The sequence below is a fragment of the Helicoverpa zea genome, chromosome 21 (assembly GCF_022581195.2).
Source record: "Helicoverpa zea isolate HzStark_Cry1AcR chromosome 21, ilHelZeax1.1, whole genome shotgun sequence".
Lineage (NCBI taxonomy): Eukaryota > Metazoa > Arthropoda > Insecta > Lepidoptera > Noctuidae > Helicoverpa > Helicoverpa zea.
Window position 1 is genome coordinate 5053327 of NC_061472.1, and position 20092 is coordinate 5073418.

Genomic DNA, 20092 nt, shown 5'->3' on the forward strand with positions numbered 1-20092 from the left:
TTAGTGAGACTCAATATTTGTCCTATTCTTAATAAAAGCTGGTCGCAACTCTAGCGTCATTTGACGTTTGATTACATTGACAGCAAAGAGTAAAGTAATATATAGGGAAAAGAGAGCCCACTCACGTGTTATTCTTGCAACCCAATTTGACAATGCGCCATCTTTCTCTAAATTGGCCCCGAACTACCTACATAGCTATAGCTATAAAAATATTATAATTATGCATCATATTCATAACATTTTCTATTAGGGTAAGTAGCACCATATAACTATAATATTGGTTATCGTTATAGTTACATGGTGCTACTTACCCTAATAGAAAATGTCATCGTTAATATAGTAAAAGGTCGAAGGAAAACAAATAATTATTATATATTACTTTTTATTTACGCGTGTATGCGGAATGCAAAAAACCGCCATATTGATATTATTATGATCGGTTTTGTTAAGTTACTTGGAATACTGACACCAGGTCTTTTTAGATGAAATTTGATATTTGTGCTTTTTTAAACCGTATTTAATTTATTCGCCTATTATATCTTTTTTTAAAGTGTCTAATATTTTCCTCATACTTTTCTCTAATTAATATTGCATAAATAATTTTATATTAACAAACAAAATCGATTATAGTGTAGTGCCATCTGTTGGTAATTTAAGGTATCTTTTAGATAGTAAATAGTTTCCGGGCCAAATAAAAGGTGGCGACTCTTCGTTTACTTAGCTGTCAAAATGTACGGAGTGTCCTCCCCCTGATTGACAGTTTTCGTTAGACATGGGAAAAACGTATCATTGAAAAGAAAAGATTGATATGTATCTTTTGATCACTGGGATATGTATCACTCTTTTGTATCTCTATATCCTTTCGAATCCGTGAGTGACATTGTACTGTTGCTCAGAGTGACTCGCTTCGTTCAATTCAATCCAATGTATCACTAAATCAGTACGAACTAAGAGTGATAGATTCGTTTATGATAGATAGATTCGTATATCAGTTTATAATATTTTTAGGCTTATTTTTTTTTTTAAGTTTCTATTTTTCATTTCAAATTTAAGTTTACGATTTATGTAATTGGCTGTTAAAGCCGTGTAAATCGAATAAATACATAAAAATAGTGGTCAAACACTTATTTTCGGTATCGAGAAAGTGAGACAGAACATTCTAAGTAGGGAAGTGCGAAAGAGATGTCTGGACTTTCCGATGAGAAACCGTGACGCCAACCGCTCAACGCTGTGTGTGCGAGTGCAACACAGATACAAACGGACGACGGATTGAATGAGTTGTTAAAGATACACTGATACATTCGGACTTGAACTGATACAAAGAGTGAGTGATAAGAACGGAAAGATACATATCTTTTTTATCTATCACTCCTGAGTTACCCATCTCTAGTTTTCGTTGATAAAATATTTGCCCTTGTTTATTTTCCTGTGATAAATATTTTAATTTATTATTTAAAAATCAGAATTGATCATAACTGTTTATACATGTGAATATAATCATCATTTCGAATTAATATCCTGTATTTGCTCAAGATATTTTTCACAATTGCAAAATGAATGATGGGAGTTCCAAAAAGATTCTATTTAACAAATCTACAGTAAGTTATTATTTCTATAACTTATGCAATAGTCTGCAATGCCTTAAAAGTCTAGGCTACGTCAAGTATCGTTGGTAAAACATGAATTATGTATGAGATATTGATGTACAAATTGTTTTTTCCAGCTGTTTAGTTTAAAAGCTGAGCTACTGAGAAAGCAAGAGGAAGTTAATGAGAAAAGGCGGCTGCCACAGCACAAGATAGAAAACTTCAAACCGCCGCCTGCTCGAGAGAAAGAGAAAGATCAGGACAAAGATACAAAAACAGCATATAAGAAAACTTTCAAAGATAGTTTACAAGCAGTTGATACTGAGGAACTTGAAGCTTGTCGGAAGGCAAAGTGAGTTGTGTTTGGCAAACCCTTACCTACTAATATTATATAGCTGAAGAGTTTGTTTGTTGTGATGATGATGATGAATGATAATCTCAGGAACCACTCAACTTATTGAAAACTATGTTATGTGATAGTGGCAAAAACAACTTTAAAAAAAAAATATTATTTTATTTAAGATTTGATTACAAGTTTAACAATAGAATGTAGCAATAGAACTAACTTACTTTTCCATTCATTTCTTCATATAAATACGTGCCCTTAAGTTAAGTAAGTTAGTTCTATTCCTACATTCTATTGTTAATATTATAATCAAATCTTAAATAAAATAATATTTTATTTTTAAAGTCGTTTTTGCCACTATCACATAACAAATTTGGCGCAGTCGGTAGGATCGCGTGTGCATAAAGACGAAGTTAAACGTGTAGACTCCAAACGGTAAAAATCGCCTAGTGACAAAGCACGGTAGCTGAAGGCTTTTAAACAACTTCGCCCGACCTTCGAGTAATGAAGCTCAGCATCGCGACCAGTATTTCACTGTTATGGTAAGTGGCATATTGCTCTGCTACCTCTCCATTTCCCATTGATCATTCAATCCTAATTCCTTAAATCTTATATTTTACACTCAAAACCTCATATCACGATGCCAGACACTAAAGTCTCCCCCAACTCAGAATGGACCTAGGGACTCTCTTAAAACTAATTCCTGACTTAGACACCTCGCAAAATTCTCAAGTATATGTGACTCCGCGTTTAAGCTTGCTTCAGTACATCAACAGACAGTTCTCTTAATGTACGCGTTAAATAAGCTCACTGGACCAGGTTCATCAGACGTCCATTCTAAACATTTTTTTAAATGGTGCGACCTCAAACAGTTTCTTATCCAGATATTCTCCCAAACAAAAACGCTAGCTCACTTAAATCTAGAACTACAATCCTACTTCCAAAAGCCTCAAGAAAGCATCACAGAATTCTTCCTTCGTGTTGATTTATGTAGAAGCAAAATTATAGAAAAACTAATGGCCGAAATCACAGATTGTACGTTAGAGCAGCGGTTCCCAAATGGGGTTCCGCGGAACCATGAGGTTCCGTGACAGGCCCTCAGGGGTTCCGTGGAAAATTCAAAATTTCCATAATATGGTAAATCGTTTCACTTTTGACAAAATTTAATTATTATTCATTTTCAATTAAAATGGTTTTAAATATTGCATTCCAAAATTCCATTTAGGCACCATGTAGGTGGGTACCACTCGGGAGTGTAAGTCTCGTACTTTCGCGACAAGTGGCGGGGGAAGGCCACGGCAGCAGATAATTTTATTCCGTTTTTTACAAATTGTAGATTAACTTAATATCTCCAGGTCTTCGGCAATCGGAAAAAGTAGGTAGCGAGTCCGCCAAAAATCACCGCATTTTTTGGGCTTATTTCATCGCCAGGATTATACGTTTTCAAACATTTGACAGTTCAGAAAAAGCAATAGCGCTTTCTTCGCTAGCTGCTTATTCATTTGCATTTGCTTTTTGTGTGGATATTGTACTTTTTGGGACCTTATTAATTTACAGTGGTTTTGTTTATTTTGTGCAGGTACTTAAACTAAAAAAAATTCGCGCTCGCTTCGCTCGCGATACCGGCTGCCACTGAATGTCTTTCAATGCTAGCGGGTGCTTGGAACTTCTTCTTTTAGTTAAAAAAAATCGCGCTCGCTCGCCTCGCACCTGTACAAACCCAATCTATTTCTTTTTGCGTTTACTTTGTCAGTCTTCAAACTGAAAACTATTGAAAACTATTCACATAATACACAAAGTCAAGGGCGGCTAAATTGTTTTCTGGCACGTGTGACAGATAGCCATGCTACGCCGGAGTATAATGAATATGTCTCTAACCATATAACCATTTGGTGCGCTACCACACGCCAAGTGCCGTACCTAAGTGTATTTACGTCTTTACTTTACTTCTTACTTAAGATAGGGTTCCGCCGAAAAATGGTGAAACGAAAAGGGTTCCGAAGCCAAAAGAATTCGGGAACCGCTGCGTTAGAGGGTCGCAAAGCTACTACCGAAGAGATGGCTCTCAATGTATTCGTAAACGGTCTAAGTTCGGACATAGGGATGATGCTTCGCGTTCGTTCTTTTGCAAGCCTATTGGATGCGGGAAATTTCGCAACTCAAGAAGAAAAAATAAGAAACATGAACAAAGCCAGACAAGTTTTATATAATATCCCTAGTAGTCAGATTAAAAACCAATCGGTACAACCAAAAGCCATTCCACAATTTAGAAACCCACCTAAGCAATGTAATTATTGCAAAAAAATGGGTCATCTGATTTCGGAATGCCGAAAAAGAGAATACAACAATAGTATCAGAAATCAAATACCACAAAATCAACGCGCAGCAGTTCCATCCGCGAAAATTAATAATTTAAACTCAGAAGCGGCCGAGGTGTTGGGCATGCCATCGGGAACCGCTTCAGCCCACTCTTACAATGTCCAGACAACAATACCGAGTCTCGAAACACTACAAATTCAGTAATTACCAACTCCGAAAAACATACTTCCTCTTATCCAGTCCATCGGGGACAATTTCGTGACGCTAGCACTCAAACTACAACCACGAAAGATGTATCGATTCAAACACAATTACATCCCAAATCTATTTCAAACTCAAATTCTAATTCTATGTCTAAATCCAAATCTAAATCTATGCCAAACTCAAATCCTAATTCTATGTCAAAATCAGATTCTAAAGCTATGTATACTGAACCCATTACTATCTCTACGCTAAACGTACCTCCAGAAAATCTTCTACATTTGCCAATTCCACGTTGAAGGTAAACCGGTAACATTACTTATCGATACAGGAGCCGCTATATCCGTCCTTAATAAGGAACATATTGGTAGTGCCCCTCTAGACCAACCGTGCGTCGTATCGATTGTAGGTATATCTGGTAACCAATCTTCTATTCAAAGCTTCGGTAAAGCTCAAATCTCCCTAGATCATTTCCCGAAATTCAATTTTCACATAGCAAACCTCAACATTAAAGCAGATGGTATCCTGGGCAATGACTTCATGAGCAAGTTCAATGCCAATATCTACGTACAATCAAAAACCATGCGTATACGAGATCGTACTTACAAATTATTTCATATTGAAGAAAAACCAACCGAACCCGTAGATAACAAACAGTTCATAGGCCGACGATCTGAAACTGTTATCACATTTTGTACTAATGATATTCAAAACGGACCAGCCTTAATCGAAAAACAAACCATTTGCGACGATGTCACTATTCCTAACGCCTTAGTCACAGTAAAAGATAACAAATTCCTAATTCCGGTAACAATGATAAACTTGTGTTAATACCTAGAGTTCATGCATCAGAACTAGTCGCAATAGAATCTTCAAATAATATTCCAATAAATTCAACGAATACACATACGTTTAACGACAAACGAAACAAAGTAGACAAACTCATTCGCAGAGATCACCCCAATGAAGAAGAAAATCAATCTCTAAATAAAATTGTCATGGATTTTTCAGACATCTTTATCACAGAAAACGAACCTTTGACATTCACAAACCACACCAAACACACAATCCCCACTACATCAGACACGCCAATTAATACAAAGACTTATCGATTTCCGTATGTGCATCAACAAGAAGTAAAATCACAAGTCCAAAAGATGCTAGATCATAATATTATTCAACCAAGTTCATCTCCTTGGAGTAGCCCAATCTGGGTAGTCCCCAAGAAACTAGAAATGGCGTATAGTCATCGACTATCGCAAACTTAACGATATCAATATAGGGGACAGTTATCCTTTGCCCAACATAACTGACATTCTAGACAAGCTGGGCCATTCAATTTACTTCACTAACTTAGATCTTGCCTCGGGATTCCACCAAATTGAACTTGACCCTAAAGACATCCCGAAAAGAGCCTTTTACACACCATATGGACATTACGAGTTCCTTAGAATGCCATTCGGTCTTAAAAATGCCCTGCTACCATTTCAATGTGCTATGGATAGTGTCCTCCAAGGTTTATAAGGTGAACGTTGTTTTGTCTACCTAGATGACATAGTGATATTCGCATCCAGCCTCCAGGAACACGAACAGAAGCTTACTGAAGTCTTCAACCGACTCAGGAAAAACGGTCTGAAAGTCCAACCTGATAAATGCGAATTTATGCGGAAAGAAGTAGCTTATTTGGGACATAACACACAATATTTTAATGAAGCAATTGAATCTTGCTCTCAGACAAAACCTTATTTAGAAAAACCTAAATCTCTATGCGATGTCGATCTCCTTATTTCAGATAAAAATCAAAACTTATACTTCTGTCCTACAAGACCTACACATTTTGATCCTTGGGATTCCGAAAGTTATTTCAAATCACTATTACCATGTCTACAACAGAACAAAATAGAATCTCTTTTTGTACCTGATCTACAAAACGATCTCACCTGTAAAATGAAAGGTAACGAACAATTACGCATTACATCATATTTAGCCGAAATATATAATTGTGATATTACAATCTGTAAAAACAATATAAAATATCCAAAACCTGAGGAAATTCCTCAAATACTGAAGACCTACCATGATGAACCTCTCTCAGGACATCGCGGTATCTTAGAAACTAACAGAAAAATACGTGACAACTTCTTTTGGAAAGGCATGACAAACGATATCAAAACTTACATCGATTCATGTGTTACTTGCCAGCGTAATAAAGTACAACGAAAAAACTTTCAAGCTCCTATGATAATTACATCACAATCAACTGAACCATTCGAACGAGTATCTATGGACCTTGTCTCTTATTCAGACATTAGCTACAACAATAATAAATATGTTTTAACTCTTCAAGATGACCTAACTCGATTCGTACAAGCCTATCCTATTCCCGATAAAGAAGCCGTAACTGTGGCTAAAGAATTACTTTATTTTTGTCAACATTACGGTGTTCCTAAAAGATTTCATTCCGATCAGGAAGATTTATAAAATAATCCGGCGATTATTTTATAAAGAAGAAGGCTCTATCACCATATCTGATGACTCATGGAAACTCATCGTTTACCGTGATCTTAAACCACTATTTATTGCTCATGAATCCTTAAAACGTCTAGCTTCCGCCTTCGCACCTCTTTAATGCAGAAACAAATCCAAATAACTTCTAGTACTATTAGGAATTTCAACGAAACGATATTTAAAATCTCTTATGATGAACAGGTCATAAATAAAAACATTGATCGTTTAAATCAATATCTTAACAGCACCTCTAAAACTATTTTCGATTTAAAAATTACGGAAGATATCTCATCAATCTCAATTTTAATACTAGAATCGGTCACCAATCTCCAAAACGAGATTGACGATTGCCTCTCGAGTATTTTATTTGCAAAATCAAACATAATTCATCATTCAATCATTTCTCTTAATAAACTATATAAAAATCTTCTCTTATCCAACCACGCTAGATCTAATAAACAATTAGTTAGTCCTGTTACCATCGACAATATCAATAAAATCCTAGATTCGACTCAACTCTCTGCTTACGTGTACTCAAATAGATTACTTTATATATTAGATTTCCCACTCATTAAACCTGAATCTTTTAAACTCTACCATATCTATTCAATCCCTATCCAACATCCCAATTCCTCTCTCTATACCACCATCCTACCAGAGCATAAGTATTTGGCCACAAACCCTAGTGGTGAACACTACGTATCCACGAGCTCATTGGACAACTGCAAGACATACGCTGAAAGAAGAAGCGTGTGCCGAGATATCATCGTCTACAACTCTGATACACGCCCTGTTTGTGAGCTACAAATCCTACTCAGTGTCTCGAACGACATCCCCACCATCTGTACAACTACAACCTTCGCTGCACAAATCAACACATTCCAACGCTTGGAAAACAACAGATGGCTCTACATCCTCAGTAACGCAACACAGTGCATCCTTCAATGCAACAATCAAGTCTCGCATCACAAAATCTACGGACCCTTGAAAAAAACTGTAAACTTCACACGGGATACAGTATGCTGTCAGCACACCAAAGCAAGGAAGACAACATCACATTCCCGATTATAGTTCCCGACATCAGAACTGAAGATTGCTTCGACCTATCTCAATCAACGAAACTCCACTAGACTCACTCAACAACCTCAAACATCAACTAGATAAACATAACGAGGAAATCCAGCAGATAAAACAGAAACCCTTCATCCAACGACACCAGAATAGATTTTCTTGGTTCTACTTCACAACAGGAACCGTCATGCTATCATTTTTGATGTATAAATTATTCAGAAGATGTCTAAGAGTTGCAAATAACTTTGATCGCAATAACGATGACAACCACTGCATCCAGATCTTCAACAACTGCTCCGGAAGAACATCACGACGACATCGATCAACACGTCACATTCAGAACATCCCGATGACCACGTTGAACCAAACCACAACGTCATGTATCTCCGAAGATGACAGCGACGACAATTCCTCCACTCCAAAAACATTCGGCGCTAACACCCAATCTTTATTCTAGGCGGGGAGGAAATATAAGATTTAAGGAATTAGGTTTGAATGATTAATGGGAAATAGAGAGGTAGCAGAGCAATATGCGTTTTAGGCCACTTACCATAACAGTGAAATACTGGTCGCGATGCTGAGCTTCATTACTCGAAGGTCCGGCGAAGTTGTTTAAAAGCCTTGCTACCGTGCTTCGTCCCTAGGCGATTTTGACCGTTTGGAGTCTACACGTTTAACTTCGTCTTTATGTACACGCGATCCTACCGACTGCGCCAAATTTGTTATGTGATAGTGGCAAAAACGACTTTAAAAATAAAATATTATTTTATTTAAGATTTGATTACAAGTTTAACAATAGAATGTAGGAATAGAACTAACTTACTTTAACTTAAGGGCACGTATTTATATGAAGAAATGAATGGAAAAGTAAATAACAACTTAAATAATCACTATTGGCTAATTACTTAATAACATCCTTTGAGAACAGTAAATAGTTGTAACCTAAATGAGGTACATTAGATATTAATAACACATTATACAAATCGTTAGTGAAATAGAGTTCAAAGATTGAAAGAGAAATGAAGGAAACAATATTGACAATGTAAAAATAAAGTACAAGTAGGTATATGAGAAGAAAAGGTAAATAAGCACATAGGAAGGAATGTTATATTATATAACAACTAGAACTTATTAAAAAACAATTATTCATTGAGAAAGGCTACTTTTTATCTAGGTTCAACAGTAGTCCCCACAGGATGCGGGTGAAACTGCTGGCAGTGGCATGTCTTCAATATGTCATACACTTGAGAATATTAGTTAAATAAGATCATGCTGCATGTTATGCCTTCTATGGCACATATGAAGTGGAGGATCATAACTTAAAAAAAAATGGAAATGGGCAATAAATGGGTTTTCTATTAACTAATTTGAGTACCACAACACGTTTTAAATGCTGATTATTGTAATGTATTTATCATTTAGAAGAAAATATTGCCAGGTTTCATGATTTTCTTAATATCAGTAATTGCTATTAACTTTGCAGGTTAGCTTTAGAGAAGAAAGCGGAGTTGTACGAGCATTTGTCCGATGGAGCTGGGAACTCACAGCTGGCCAGCCGGTTTCTTGTGGACTTCAATACTAAGAAACAACAGGAGCCTGAGAAGCCAGTGGAAGTTCCCCCTGAGCAACCTACTCAAAATAGTGCTAATGATGATGATGAATGGTAATTTATTTTCTATACATATAGTATTTTCTGCCTATACATGTCTTATTCATCAAATTCATCCTAGCAATCAAATATAGCCTAGGTTTCTAACAACCCAACTGCACTGGTATTATATAACTGTTACAGCCTTTTTATCGTCCCACTGCTGGGCACAGGCCTCCTCTCACACGGAGAAGGATTGAGCATTAATCACCACGCTTGCTCAATGCGGGTTGGTGATTACAGACTTTATAGTCCAGGTTTCCTCAAGATGTTTTCCTTCACCTTTATATCAGCCATTGGTGTCTAAGATATACTTAGAAAGTGCATACAAACTTAGAAAAGTTGCATTGGTACTTGCCTGACCTGGAATCGAACCCACGCCTTCATACTCGAGAGGTTGGTTCTTTACCCACTAGGCCACCACGACTTTTCTTATTATATAAATATCCTTTACTTTTTTTGACTTTTCTTATAATATCTTATTATATATATATCTTTTCTTATTATCTTTTCTTATTATATTATATTTGACTTTTGGTATTATATAAATATCCCTTTAATACTGAAATGCTTTTAAAGTAAAAGTAGAGCTTCAATACATCCTCATTACATAATATTATTACAATAGTTCTCCATTACATAGTACAAATTGTCTCATAAAACAATGGCATGTTTCAGGACTGAATTCACAGACTGTCTTGGCCGAACACGAAAATGTCACAAATCTGACATTAGTTTGTTTTTGAAGAGAGACGCTGAACTTATGAGAGCAATAAACAAAGATAAACCTACATCTAGTCAGGAGGAAGTCAGCAAACCAGAGGTAAATTTGAGAAAAAAATCTATTAAAAAATAAACCCTTTTGTAGCAGATTTAGAGTACATAATTATTTATTACAATTTATAGGAGCCGAGTGTACCAGAGAAAGAAAAGCCATTGTTGGTTCAAACTACGAATGAGTATTTGCAATCATTACGTGAGAAATGGGAGGAGAAAGAAAGGGAATTGCTGGCTAAAGACAAGGATATTCACTATCAAGACTTGTTGTTTGATGGTTTGTACCTACAATACTGTAAATACCTGTAATATTCTATTTATATTTTTAATTCATTAATTACCTTATTCAATTGATCATCCATTAATTCAATAACTTTAACATTCATTCATGCTATCTATGATAATAATAAAGAGGAAATATTTGTTGTTTGTTTAACTGCTGAACTGATCTGAAAAATTCTTTTACTATTGGGAAGCTACATTATTACAATATATATTAACATAGGCTATATTCTATCCTGGTATGTTCTATCATTATCCTGGTATATTAATTCACTCATTTTCAAAAAATGTTCACAGAGGCGCGTATCCACGGTGTTGGATACTATTCATTCAGTACCGATGAGACTGAGCGTCGGAAACAGATGGAAGAGCTGATCAAGCGTCGCGAGGAAACCCTGAAGGCACAACAAGAGGCTGAACAAGTTCGCAAGAAGAGGGACGAGTTGATTGCTGCGAGGGTAGCTGCTGCGAGGGCCCGGCAGAGGGCCAGGGCTGGACTACCACCGGAGGAGCCTAAAGGTAAGTTCCTTAGAGAATAGCAAAAATATAGATGAAAAAAAGACAGAGATTAGTCAGAAGGGTTCCAATAGATAATGTAAATATGATCAGCAAGACATAAATAACCTTGGCCTTAATACTGAATATTCTTTTCGAGGTAAAACTAATATATTATCTCATGAGTATTTCTTCCATTTCAGATAATCAAAAAGACTTCACTACCTGCTTACTAGAGTTCTTAACACAGCAGAAGAACGAAGCAGACGCTAAAGCGAAAGAAAAAGAGAATAAACTGAAAATGGAACAAGAAAAAGAGAGGCAGAAATTACGAGAAGCGTATGTTCGTGAATGGGATATAGGGAAAGATGGTGTTGATGGCAAGGTTAAGAAATTCAGGGAGATGACGCAAGAAGAGTATGTCGAACAACAAAGAGATAAGAGGATTAATGAATTTGCGCCAACACAAGCTTCCACATCTGGTATTGCTGTATTTGACGACAAAGGAAATATGGTTGGTAATAAAGACCCACCTGCTACAAAAACTTGGGCAGATGTTAGACCTCGAGTTAAGACGCCACCACCGCCAGAAATTGGAGACGTAAGTGAAATAACAAAAGGGCTGTATTTCTCATCTGCCTCCAATAAGGAGGAAAGACCAGTTAAATATAGGAACTTTGTCAGAGCCCAAGAACCTACGCCTATTATAGATGAATTAGAAGATGCAAATCCTGCTCCTGAAGAAACTAGTACAGAAAAGAGGAAACATGATTCCGTTGGTGTAGAAGTTCCGCCTCCTCCAACATTTGAATATTATGGACCAACCATAAAGCAAACGAAGTTCGATAAACCTTTTGAATCAGATATAAGGGAAGCATACAGCCAAGGAGCAAAGAGTTTGGAAACCAAGTCGAGTGGTAGACAGTTGCCAAAACATTACGACTTTACCTTTGATTAATTTGAGACAGTAAATAAAACAATACAAAGTTACTGTGCATATTTATTTCTCGTGCCAATGCCAATCACATCTACATAATGTCTAAAAATATTGCTGAAAATATTTACAATTTGTCTATGCTAATATCACATGGAATGAGCGCTACAAATAATCTACATTTAATTTCTATAACAATTAAAGCTCCACTTACAGAGATCAACTTTTGACAGTGAAATTCGAAAAGAAATGCCTTAAATATTTAAATTAGATTTTAAAATGTAAGATGACGCCGACGGCTAGTGTGAGAATATGAGTTTCCATTCTTACAGCGGTGTTATTCCTTGGTTTGGTAGCTTCTGTAGTTAATACTTGCATGGGTTGCATACTTGTAGTAGCTGTACTCATTGTGACTTGTTCAGTAGGTTTTGTTGACGGTGTATCATTATGTTGAAGAGCTTCGGCTGTAGGTAGCTGTTCACTCGGCTTGACTTTACTTATGGTTACTTTTTCTTCAGTCGGAGAAGTAATTGTAGCTTGAGTAGTCATTCCAGCCGTGTCTTTCATCTCAACAGTCGCTTGGGTAGTAAATTCTGGAACAGTATGAATATCGGGAATATTTTCATTGGCATTTGTAACATCACTTGGTTCCATATCTTTTACAACTTTAGTCGTTTCACTACTCATTAGTATGATTTCTGTTTTAAGATCGCTGCTTTCAATTTCAACTGTTGGAATGTCAATTTGTATGCTGGTTTCATTCATTTGAGGGTCAGTGGTTTTTATTACTTCATCTGCATTGTTATTGGGACTGCTTGTGGGAGCTTCATTGTTAAGTTCAGCAGTTGCAATGGTTGCAGTTTCCGGCATTTCATTTTCATCATTTTTGACATCTGGCACTACAGTAGCAGTATCATCAGCGGGAGATTCTTCTTCTTTATTTCCACCTTCTACATCAGTATTAGTCTCATTAATTTGATTCTCATTGTTTAAATCAGCATCAACAACATTGTCTGACGTATTAGATGGTATAATTTTATTATCTTCAACAGTAGTGTTGTCTATTCGATTGGTCTTAGTGTTCATGTTGATGAAGCCAGCTGTGGTAATGAGTGCCCTTCTGACTCTTGTGTTATGAGTCCTAGCGACTAGCTTGGCGAGTCCTGCAAAGGCATCTTCTTCGCGGTCGGTGTTGGGTCCATTGCAGAGGTCTCCTCGGCAGGGGCAGGTCATACGCCAGGTTCTAGTCGAGTTGCAGTACAGGGAATAACATTCATCTTGGTATAATTTTACGCAGTATCTCGATTCTATGTAAGCTGTGGAATATTAAAAAAAACACATTAAGTAGATGATTAGGTTTGAGGATTGATAAGCCTGTTCGTTGGTAAGTTTGTATAGGTAGACTTAGTAGAGCCAAGTGGTTGTACTTGTATCAAAAATGATTTAAGGAGACCTAGTCTGCTATAGGTACACCGACACATACCCCATAATACCGGTTTATTAGAAGGCGGTCATTTCATCTAGAACACGCAATCAATCAATCAGTTATTATTTATTTCTCATCATCCATTCTGTTTTTTCTACCTATCTTATTAGTTCCCTAACAAATCTTTAAGATTAGAAGTAGACACTACCCAATACTCTTTTAGAAGCCAGAACCCATACTTACGCGGGGACGTAGCCACAACCGCACAATACGGGAAGCCAGGGTCGCACACAGTGACCTGCGTGTGGGGCCCGCTACACGGTAGCGCGCGCGTGCTGCGGTGCACCTGCTCCGCTAGCGGCCCGCACCAGTAGCAGCGACGGACCTCCGCTGCCCTCACTGATGGTAGCTCCACTAGAAGATAGCAAGTTTGAATATTTTACGGTTAATTTCTATAACCGACACGTCCGCTGACTTGGGAGTAGGGGATTCAATTTTGACATTCGCACATATAAATTGTGTCAACAATCTTTAATCGCAAAACCATGGGTTATTGAAATCTGCAGTTGGTAAATGATAGTAAGTCCCCATTGTGAATCTAAAAGTAAGTCGTGTTTGGGTATCTATACGTAGATAAATGTGCATGTTGCATTTTCATTACAAAACTGTTGAAGCAATTTTCCTGTGGGAATTTCTACAATATTTTTCTACAGTGCATGAGATAAAGGTTCTCTGAAGGACTTGGTGTTTAATTATACAGCTGTTGTTTCTCATGCAGAACTTAAATTCAAAACTCCTTAAAATAAACTTGTAATTACTGTCTACAAGATTACCAATTCTGTGTAACCCTTAAATGGCCCACAATTTGTAACTATTACAACGAAACTAATCGTCCAAACTACAACTACTCAAATTATTCATTACAAAGCTCAGAGTAAAATTGATTGACGGGACTGTTACATGGAACTAGGACATCAATACTTGAAAATTAGGTTACCGCAGTGTATACTGTCCACCGTACACGTGGTTCGGCCTCTGCTATCGTTAGTAATTCTATCGGCAATGACCGAACAGCACATAATCATTAATTCACACGATGCAGCTGGCTTCTGCGTTTGATTACTCTTCGTGTGCCAACGTGAATGTGTATTGTTGGTGTGCCAGTGACGACTATAAATGATGTTGAATTGGGGGGTGTTAGTCAAAGTCATAGTCAAAGTATCTTTATTGTGGGCATAGAAAGAGATAGCAAATGTTAGATAAGTCACATACCTACCAGAATTGTGGGTAATATGGCTATTTACCTACTCAAACTCAAAATCTTTATTTGCTCGTTAAGATAAAACAGGTTTTTCAGGCGTTGCAAAGAGGGCTTTACTTATATACTTACTTCCGTAGTAAAGGTTGTAAAGAAAGTTGTCAATGCTACTGTAATCGGTTACTGTAGCTCTAAAAATGTACCGAAGTAGGTCAGCTAACTTTGGGATTGAGTCTGTATTCTGTGAGAAAATGTTTGCAATGAACGTCAATGCCTGTTCAAAGAATATTTGATAGACGGCCGTCGTAATCTCACCGTATGCAAAGTTTCCTTTTGAAGTATAAAAATACTCTTAGGTACATATAAATTATTTATAATGTGTGTTTACTTTCAATTTCTTACCGTGTAAATATGTATATTTGATAAGGTCACGTTATTCACCATATTCCATTAATTTCTGATATTGGTGAACGTTATTTTTAAATGTGAGCAATCGTGTAAGTACCTATCTACTATGTGGAAATGTCATACATATAGCTATGTTTGTGAACTAAGTATTTTAGGGCGATGAATGTTGTACACAATTTAATTTAGTTGACAGACAGGAATTGAAGGGCAACAAATTGAACTGTAGGGGACATAAAAATTGATAGTTATCGAGTTGAAAAACAAATTAATTAAGACATGATGTCTGGTGCAGATGTGTCGAACCTATGCGCTGGTTTTGATTTTATTTTAGAATGAAAAACACGTTGAAACATCCATTTTAGCATGACACCATAGCATACCAACCTATTTTTCAAATTATTACTACATCGAGCGGGATAAAAAGTAGCCTAAGTATGTCATTTCTCAAGCAAGACTAGCTGTATACCAAATTTCATTTACTTAAATCAGTTCAGAAGTTTTGTCGTGTAAGCGCGACAGACAGACATACTGAGTTTCTTCCGCAATTATAATATTAGTAAGCACATTACCTCCCATCACATTATACAATCATTAATATATCAATCATTAATATATCAATCCTACGTTTGTCATAATATTCAACTTATACCTAATAAGAAACTGCATTGTCGTTAAATACATACATGTCAGTACGTAAATGAGCTTGAGAACCATCATATGTGAGGAAGGTCGCGGCGGTCGCTGAATATCTTATGATCAACGTCAATATGGCGCGATACAAGTTTTAATCACCCTCTTCTATTATTCAGAACATGCTATTGCCAATGTCAGTTTTATTCCAATATTTGGTCTTCGTTTTGCAGAAATATGTCGCCTACTGTATGAAAATGTTATGTATGTAAGCGAAATTTAGATTTTTGAAATGTTCAAGTTATGTCTGGTTTGGAGAATATCCGAATATCGGTATGAAAGCTCGGAAAAATACGCTACAGCCCCAAAAAGTTCGGTAAATTTTTTCACCGAAAAATACCAGTAAAGCGCTCAACACAAGCACATCACGTTACCGACAAATACAAACGAAATAGCTCGATCTAGAACAACAACACTCAACATTTATTGCAAAAGTTTTCACTTTATTAGAAATGCGAAAGTTGGCGAAATAATCTCTGTGAGTACTCACCACATAGCGAGAAGAAAACCGCCGCACTCACGACAATCCTTGAGAGAACCAACTTTGTTTCGGTTGGCGCCATCTGAATTTAAAACTCTTTTGTTTTATTACATTTCTTTTCGTAACATTTATTAAATGAACATAAAATGTACCTTGGTATCAAATGAGTGTTAAAATGAGTGCCACTGCCACGGAAAGAGTGAAGTCGTGTGTTAGTGCAACGTCTACGCGCCGACTATTCAAAGTTTCGTAGCGCGCCGCTCGTAGGCCTACGCGGCTACGTAAGGGCCCGCTCACACGTCACAAGTAATAAGGGCAATCAAACATGGCACCGCCATTCAATATAAATGATAATATTTTGTGTTTACGTGACGTGTCCGGTTTATGTGAAGCTTAATGTCCTTTTGATGCGGTGGTCTATTAAATTAAACTGTTATACGTGCTTTGTTATGGACTTTATTCCTCCTAAATACGGACTTTATTGAACTTAATTTCATTTGCGTTTCTGTTATCTAAATATCTTCTATTAATATTGTATGTGCAAAGTGTCTTTTACTACGGAAGGAAATAAAATAACATTGCTTTTATGAAATAATTAGGTTACCTGTGCTAGTAGTCCGTCCAACGCTCGGTACCGATCTATTTCCCTACCTGCTTGTACTGAAACGAAAATATTTCATTTGAACAGCAGACATTTTAATTTGTTTGATGTTAAACTACACTTATGGCTGATTTTTCAATCATCAGTTAACTTCTATCTGAGGAATAAATATGGCGGTTTGACATATTTTCCATACAAAAGCTGTCAAAACGTCAAACAAATTCCTCAGATAACAGCTATCTGGCGATTGAAAAATCAGCCCTTAGTACAATAAAGAGGGATTCAGCAGTATTACTAACTTGTTCGAAACACAAAAATATTGAGGAACCGTTCCGCTCTGGTCTAGAAACTTTCGGACATTAGCACTATTTGTCGGACAAACTTCACTATTTCAGCGATTATGATTGGCCGGCGTTGTAGCAACAAAACCTATATTTTATCGAAGTGTGCGAAGCCCGTATATTATTGTAAGACATAGCCATTTTCTCGGTTGTTTTCCCCGACATAAAGTAGCTTCTTAGAAAATAAGGTCGCTCTTTAGAAAATACGATCGAGCGGGGACAATAAATTGAGGCATGAATAAACACTTTGGAAAATAGATTACTTACCTAGCGGTTGAGTGGTTTTTACAATAACGTTAGTTTTACACGAATACACAACATTATGCATAGTTAACTTATCGTTTATCTACCAAATATTGAAATCTTAAAAAAATAAATTGAAATATATAAAAAAATCTAAATTATGTTTCATTGATATTCTTTACTTATTTTTACATTTCATGTGGTTACCTTACCTGTCCAAGGTTTTCCTATTTTCGTGGTATAACGACACTGGTATACTCATTGGTCACTTACTAAAATTAATCATTTCAAAATGCATCCGAATTTTAACGTTATTAAAAGCCATTTTTCAAGTTCTATAGATTTCAACGAGAGCTGAATAGGCTTTGCTCCTTTATATCCCTTGTAAAATATTATCTGTGGTAAGAAGGGTGGGAGCGAGTGCTTCGGAAGCTGCAGCCTTATCTTGCTTTTATTCAGTCGCTTTTTGATAGTAATATACTATCTACGTATAGATTTTTACCAACACTTCGTGTATGAGAGAAGTTTTTTCATACATCTACCGTATCTGAAGGTTTTTTTGAATATGGAAAGTGTGGGCTTATCAGTGCAACCGCTATCTGTCCAAATGTCTGCCTATCCCGATGTCGTTTCTCAATACCCCTTTGCCAGACCCTAGTTATAGAGAGGCGATTCTCAATTTGCTTCACTGAACACAGAAATAAAAGCACTAGTTCCAGAATCCATTGAAAGACTAAAAGTGTGTAAACCGTAGACCATTGTTGCATTTCGTTTTACTGAAAAATGCAAAACGGTTTTTCGTGAATGACCCTCGAAATGTCAAGTTGAGATTGCTTGATTTTTACGACTTTTAGCTGTGTTTTTGAGTTTTAAATGGCGCATTATGATGTTATATGTATATTTATTTAGGAAGGTGAAAGATAAATTATATGTATATCTGGTTTCGCATATAAAATGTACATGCGAAGTAGGTGGAAGTGGCGCCGGCGATGCATTACCTGCGGCTGAGGTGTTAAACATTCATGTATTGTGTAAGTTAATCTTAAGAGCGTTCGGTCGGCTTTGTGCGGATGTAGGTCATCGGTGCAGCCTGCAATGCGACGCCGGCTACGCTCATCATAACGAACATTCCCCTGAATTTTTTACACCCACGACACGTTCGGTCCGCTCCAAGGGACATTCAAGAGTCATCGCGACGGGTATTCTCTTCTCTAAATATTGCTGAATAAAATATGTGCTCCGCCTCTGTACACGTTTCTATGTACTGTTTGTTCTCCATCGCGAATTATTTAGATTGTAGTCACGCGGCTACGGATAACGATGTTACTAAATCATTGTAGTGGCTATATAAATTAGGTGTAGGTACCTCAATTTAAACTTTTAATTAAGGTTCGGGCTGATTTATGTTATTTTGCAATGGCCGAATGGTCTCGCTCATTTTGTCAGTGGTGAGCTTGGACGCAAATCTGTACAAATAGTGTCATTTATCGCGCGTCGTAACCCGCCAGGCACCGGTGACGCGTCGTCGCCGTCAAATGAAGATAGAACGCCCACTTGGCGACCCTTGAAATAAATCTTTCTGTAAAAGTTTCACTCGCCGGATTTCATCTGAAAAAATTCACGAGAAAACTTTGTAAAATTCCTCACGTTACACGTTATTTTAGCTTGAAAACTTTACCCAGTTAACTCCGCGGAAGATTTTTTGTATGTGAACTTGCAAATTTCATTTCAGTTTGTCGAGTTTTGTGACTGATCAATTTGCCGCATTACCTAATCAGACGAACTTGTTGGAATTTGTTTTAGGGGACGATATCGAAGGAAATATAGTTGGCTTCTTGAAACACAATAATGTTATTAAACGAACATGAAATCATAATTGTGTACAGCTCAACAGAATATAGTAAAGCATTCATCAAATTTTGAAGGCTAACTCTCGATACCTTTTAGGGAGGCTTAGTTCGCCCCTTTCATCGTTAATGGTGTGAATTTTATAGCGGTGGGGTGTCAAGCGAAGTGTAGCGAGATTTCCGATCCGTGAGTGCACGAGACGGAGTACATTATACCGGCCGTGAACTTCCAGGCGGTCGCCGTGGCCCATAACTGCAGTGGCCCACTTACTCCCCTCCTGACCCTGTTAAGCTCATGTAAATATAAGTGACCCTCGCGACGTCCTTATAATTGTACCTATCTATGTAAATCGTGTATTGCATGCGAATGTCTGGCTCGCTGTGCCGCCATTTACATACCCGAGGTGGCTATGTTAATATGTTCTGTCTATTTTTTGTGCGAACTACTTTAAGGTTTATCGTTTAAATTTATAGCATTTGGGGTCAGTAAATCTTGAGATAAATATACTGCATCACGTTTTGAAATATGTGTTCATTGTACACGTATCTGTTGTGTGATATATGTCGCGTTAGTGGTAGTGTTGTTCGGAAGTTGCCGACCCTCGGACTCAAAGGGTGCATATTAAATCA

General features: G+C 37.0%; 2 protein-coding genes across 2 annotated transcripts; one reads left to right on the forward strand and one right to left on the reverse strand.

Moving 5' to 3' along the window:
* The first annotated feature begins 1395 nt into the window (after nt 1-1395).
* On the forward strand, nt 1396-12223 carry LOC124640880 (coiled-coil domain-containing protein 174). The gene is made up of 7 exons (XM_047178835.1): nt 1396-1598; nt 1724-1938; nt 9515-9694; nt 10358-10502; nt 10586-10733; nt 11036-11257; nt 11437-12223. The coding sequence occupies exons 1-7, from the start codon at nt 1554-1556 to the stop codon at nt 12189-12191; spliced, it is 1710 nt and encodes a 569-aa protein (XP_047034791.1). The 5' UTR covers nt 1396-1553; the 3' UTR covers nt 12192-12223.
* Nucleotides 12223-16669, reverse strand: LOC124640881. Its single transcript, XM_047178836.1, has 4 exons — nt 16583-16669; nt 16440-16512; nt 13837-14007; nt 12223-13483 (listed from the first exon to the last, which is right to left on the reverse strand). Exons 2-4 carry the CDS (start codon nt 16510-16512, stop codon nt 12435-12437), a joined length of 1293 nt encoding a protein of 430 aa, XP_047034792.1. The 5' UTR covers nt 16583-16669; the 3' UTR covers nt 12223-12434.
* Nucleotides 16670-20092: the final 3423 nt, after the last annotated feature.